Source organism: Polistes canadensis, unplaced genomic scaffold, assembly GCF_001313835.1.
Source record: "Polistes canadensis isolate GaletaPanama2010 unplaced genomic scaffold, ASM131383v1 scaffold_227, whole genome shotgun sequence".
In the NCBI taxonomy this organism is placed as follows: domain Eukaryota; kingdom Metazoa; phylum Arthropoda; class Insecta; order Hymenoptera; family Vespidae; genus Polistes; species Polistes canadensis.
This window is the reverse complement of record NW_014569774.1, coordinates 27,201-32,593: the sequence shown is the minus strand read 5'-3', so window position 1 is coordinate 32,593 and position 5,393 is coordinate 27,201. Positions and strand designations below refer to the sequence as shown.

The window sequence follows — 5,393 nt, the reverse complement described above, 5'->3', positions numbered from 1 at the left end:
CATGAATATTTACGAACCTTATAGCACATTTTTATGTGTTTTACAACACATCCGTAAGGTATCCTTGTAAGATTGGTCTAAGATAGTCATAAGTAGTCATACCTAGGTATACCTACGATCGGTTACCTTCGTGAGGGCACATCCGTAAGGTTTCCTTGTTAGTTTATGACGCAGAATCGATCTATCAACGTTCCTATAGTTTATTATTAGCAACTTAATCACGCGTCTAGGGGTGGAACGAAGAAGGCACGTATGTACATTGAGAGCGTGCACCTGATGTCTATAGATAGATTATCGGGAGACTTTTACGTTCTACGTCATTCCTGTACCAACCGAATAACACTAACACAATCATACATGCATACTAAAACCATTTACCAATACCATTACTTTCATACAAGTGAGCTCACGGTTGTGAGTTAATCGTCTTTTAACGTCATGCATTAATTCATCTATGAAAAGATACATCTCGGAGGTGGTACACGTACACGTGGGTTTTATATATATGTATGTGTGTATGTGTATCTTAGTTATTACCTCGTCCAAGAGATAGAAAATAAAAAAAAAATCATTTTCGATAAAAGTGACGCAGAGAAAGTTGAAAACTACTATATCAACGATGCTAGTGACGTCTTTACTTTGATTACTTTCTTTCTCGTCAACATTTTTCTTTCTTTTTTCTTTTTACATATTTACCTATAGCAAGATTATTCTATTATTATTATATGAGAATAGGAAAAAAAAAACAATCTATAAAAAGAATGCGATGTGAATTTTAAATTAAAGGTTCTCTTTTTTCTTTTTTTTTGTACAAAAAAAAAGCTTGACATTATATCGATATTTCTTCTTTTTTTTCTTTTAATTTTGTAATAGACCAATTTTGGTTTACTTCTTTTTGATTTAAAAATCACGGGTTTAAAATATTTGTCTGAAAATCGTAGAATAATTATTAGCACGAGTGTGTGTGTGTTTTATTAATATATCAATGGTTTTAGTTTATTTTAAAATTCTTATGAATAAGCAACTGCCTAACAGTTCTCTGATGCAAATGAAATTGAACGGGGAGGTTGAAATAATAGGAAATACTTGTTTTCTACTATTATAATTCACGATTACGTATGCTAAAAGATAGTTAACATTTAGTGATCGTCGGATTATTGAAAATATCAACGAACCGGAATTCGGATGAATTTAATATTTAAAAAAAGTACACTGTTGTATATATATATTTTTTTTATGCAACAGGTATAATATAACAATTTTAAAAGGAAAGAGAGAATATAATGTTGGATGCAATAAATCAATTCGTCGTTGTCCTCCTTTTCAATTTACCCCTTCCCCCTTCCCCCCTCGTTGTCGATTGGTGCCAATCAAAGATCATAACGATCATACGTACACTCGTTAGGCTTATCAATTAATCCAAATGACAAATTCTTAGAAATGAATTAACTATCATCAAAATGACACACACATGATGATGATTATTATTATTATTATTGATTTATCCCCAATTGATTTCTAAAGAATAATTATTTCCCTTTTTTACGAACGAAAAAGAATTTTATTTTCTTTCGTTAGAAAATATTATAATTTTCCGAAAAAAAAATGAGATATTTATATCCTTCGAATCTTTTTGCCTAAGATTTTCTTCGCAAATTTTATCGAGGGGTTGCCAGAGAGAGAGAGAGAGAGGAACAAGGGGGTTGTTAATCGGGGAGAAAAAAAATCATTATATTAATTTCTTTGACCGGGTAAACGAATTTCTCGGGATACGACTAATTTTAACCGAAAATTAAAAAAGATAAAAGAATAACAAAAAATATACCGAGATACAATCATTTTGAGATTGATTTGAAAAAAAAATAAAAAGTGTATATGAAATAAAAAGAAATAAAAAATAAAAACACACGCACACAGGCACGCACGGAGAAGAGACACCGTTTACGTTTTAATATTAAAAGAAGAAGAAAAAAAAAAAAAAGAAAAAAGTTGGAACGTTCACTCGCACGGTTTCTCGGGGGGGGGGTGGTTGGGAAGGGGTGGAGGAAAGGGGAGGGGGTACGAACAAATTCTATTCTTTATTGTCGTACACGCGAATGCTTTCGCAAAGGCGAATGCGAACGTGAACACGAAAGAGAGAGAAAATAAATGAGAGAGAAAAAGAGTGAGAGAGAGAGAGAGAGAGAGATAGAGATAATAAAGAGAGAAAAGGTTGATAATAAAATACGCATGCGCGAAAGATCTCCCGCTTCTGATCGAGCAAGCAAGGAACGAACGAAGAGAGTTTAGAACCTCGACACACACACACACAGAAAGAGAGAGAGAGAGAGAGAGAGAAGTGCATGCAAGCCAGATTCATAAAACGGGAATTGTTCCTCCTTGTCGTCAGTTTCACTTTGAGTTTCCGACAAAGTGGTCGTATAAAGGTGTTACCAATTAAAAGTTACAATTATTCGTTCGTGATTAAAAAGAAGAAGAAGAAGAAAAGGAACACACACGAAAAGAAGAGATATAAAACTTTAAAAAAAAAATATATATATATATGTGACATATATTTGAAAAATATTTATAATTACGAATTTCGATTAATCGTCTTGCAAACGTTAATATTAATATCACTCTTCCCCCTTAAAACATCCCCGTGTATTTTTTTTCCTACCCATAAGAGACAAAAAAATCCATCAAGAAATTCGAATTATAATAAAAGAGAGAGAGAGAGAGAGGAGGAGAAAAAAGTACACTTCACAATCGTTGATTATTTTTGTAATAAAGAATACTCGAAAGGAAAACAAAATCAAGCACGGGATTGGAGGGATTGGTGGATATTTTGTTGTAAATATATGTACGATAAACGACAAGGAAAATAACATAATGAAAGCTAATACGGCTGCTACAAAAATTCAAGCGAATTTTCGCGGTTATCGTGTTAGAAAACAACTTAAAGATATAAAACCGCAACAACAATATCAACAACAACAGCAACAACAATTGCAACCTAAAAGACAACAAAGTGATGAAGAATCGTTAACGTCTTCCTCCAGTACGTCTACATTGAAAAGACAAAATACAAGAGAAGCATTGGAAGAAAAATCAGCAACCAAAATACAAGCTGGTATTCGTGGATATCTCGTTAGAAAAAAACAACAGGCAGAACAATTGGCAGCAACTAGAATTCAAGCTGGTTTTCGTGGATTCAGGACGAGGAAATTGCTCAAACAAAATGGACAGTGACATATTATTTCAACAACATTATCCCAAATTGTGGATTATTAAAGAAAAATACAATTAATTAACGAGTAACCCCCTCCCCCTCCTCCCAATCCCACACCGAGAGGAGTACACACCTTCGTTTATATTATTATTATTATTTTTTTTTTCTTTTTTCCTTTTACGCGTTATTTCAAATATTTTATCCTCGTTCGATATTATTATTCTCATTTTATTTCTATATTATTTTAATATAACAACAACAACAAAATACAAGAGCTTTGTTCCATCCTTGTCCCCATTATTCGCAACGTTAATTGTTCGTTCAATTAATAAAGGATAATTAAAGGATAGAATCCACATGATGATAAACCAGTACCATTTTACCCTTCGTATCTATGAAGGTAAGAGATTGAAATAATAATACAAATAATTATCATCTTAAATTAATTATAACAAATTATAATATTAATTTTGTTCACGCGTAATATCTTGATAAGAATAAAAAAAAAATTCATAGAAAAATTAATATAATTTAGGATCAATTAATATATCAAAAACTTCGTCGACTTATTGTTAGAAAAATTAGGAAAATAGAAAATGGGTCACTATGTTTTTTTTTCCCCCGTCCCCATTAGTCGCGGGGAAAAAAAAATATAAATGATAAAACTTCGCTAGACAGATATTAATAATATTAATAATAATAATAATAATAATAATAATCTATAAAACTGTTTGTGTGAACCGAATAAAAATCGTATTTTGCATCGTGTGAAATAAATGACGCGTTAAATCAACAACAACATACCATCCACCACAATGATACAACGTAAAACGTATGTGCACAGTAAGAAGACACATTATAAATGACTATACGGGTTTGTTATTTGAAAATTTAAATGCATTCTCTCTCAGTATAATAATTTATTTTGTCGAGAGAGAGAGAGAAAGAGAGACAGAGAACAAAAAAAAATCGTCAGGGTCACGTCGTGTGTGAAGTTGACAATCAGTCAATAATAATTCAGTAGTAACACACGTTTACATGATTTATCATAGCATAATCTATTAGAATCATAAATTACCCCTTTTCTTTTTTTTCTTTTTTGCAATCTTTCATTTTATTCTTTTTCTCTCGTTATTATATATTTTTTTTTCTGTTCTATTTTTCCATTATTTCTCTCTTCGCGAAAGAAATATTTTGTATTTTGTCATTTCCGATTAGAAGTGGGTAATGGTGTTGGTAGTAGTAGTAGTGGTAATGGTGATGATGATGATGGTGGTGTAGGAAGAAGTTAGTTTAATCGAGGACGATTACGTAATTTAACTCAATGGGTTTTATTGTCCGAGAACCATTCCGTGTATCAATCGATGTTAAAACGTGACGATACTTTGTAAATTGATAGCACTTGGAAAATGATAACTCTTAAGGATATGGTATATTGTTAATCATTAAAAATACCATAACTCAAATAGAAAAGTGTCTTACTTTGATAATTTTAATATTTTATGAATAAAATATTTTATTTATATATATATATATATATATATGTTATGGTATTTTTTCCTATTTTTGTATAAATTCACTTCTCTCTTTTTTATTATTCTCGTTTTTTTTCTTTCCCCCTTATTATCTCGTCGAATCGATTATATCATCGATTACGATGATTTTAACTGGAAAATTCCCCGGCTTAATTGAATTTAGTTCGAGTCGTGTAACAAGCCAATAGAGTTTCGTTTTCGTATCGAGGAAAGAAAAAGAAAAAAAAAAAAAAAAAATAAAATACAACACGTATTAAATGTGCACACGTATATACACAAATGCAAGCGTACAGGTAGTAATAGTAGTAGAGACATAAAATACAACACAAGACAACATTATACTATCCGTGTTCCGTTCTATCTATTTTTGTTCGGGAAAAGAAAAAAAAAAAAGCTTATCCGTAGAATACCCAGAGGGAGAACAAAAAACAGGTTTTTGCATGGTTAACAAACCTAAACGCGTTAATGCGAAATGAGGTGAAAAGAAAACAACAAGAAAAAAACAAAATAAAACGCAACAATGCATTGAATGCATAGAAATGCATTTTTCAAACTTTTATATATATATATATATATAATTAAAGTAAATATAAATCAAAGTATATTATATAAATAAATATTATATTATCATGTTTCACAATAATTCT

At 30.9% G+C, this 5,393-nt stretch overlaps 1 protein-coding gene across 2 annotated transcripts in view; it reads left to right on the top strand.

The window, feature by feature from the left end:
- The first annotated feature begins 2,287 nt into the window (after positions 1-2,287).
- Positions 2,288-5,393, top strand: part of LOC106790256 (abnormal spindle-like microcephaly-associated protein homolog) — a 4,386-nt gene continuing 1,280 nt past the window's right edge. Inside the window, exon 1 of one of the 2 annotated variants that reach the window (XM_014755026.1) lies at positions 2,288-3,611. In XM_014755026.1, coding sequence (XP_014610512.1) covers positions 2,872-3,231 — 360 coding nt within the window. In that variant the 5' untranslated portion in view covers positions 2,288-2,871 and the 3' untranslated portion in view covers positions 3,232-3,611. The remainder of the gene's footprint in view (positions 3,612-5,393) is intronic. The other variant, XM_014755025.1, reaches the window with a different exon arrangement.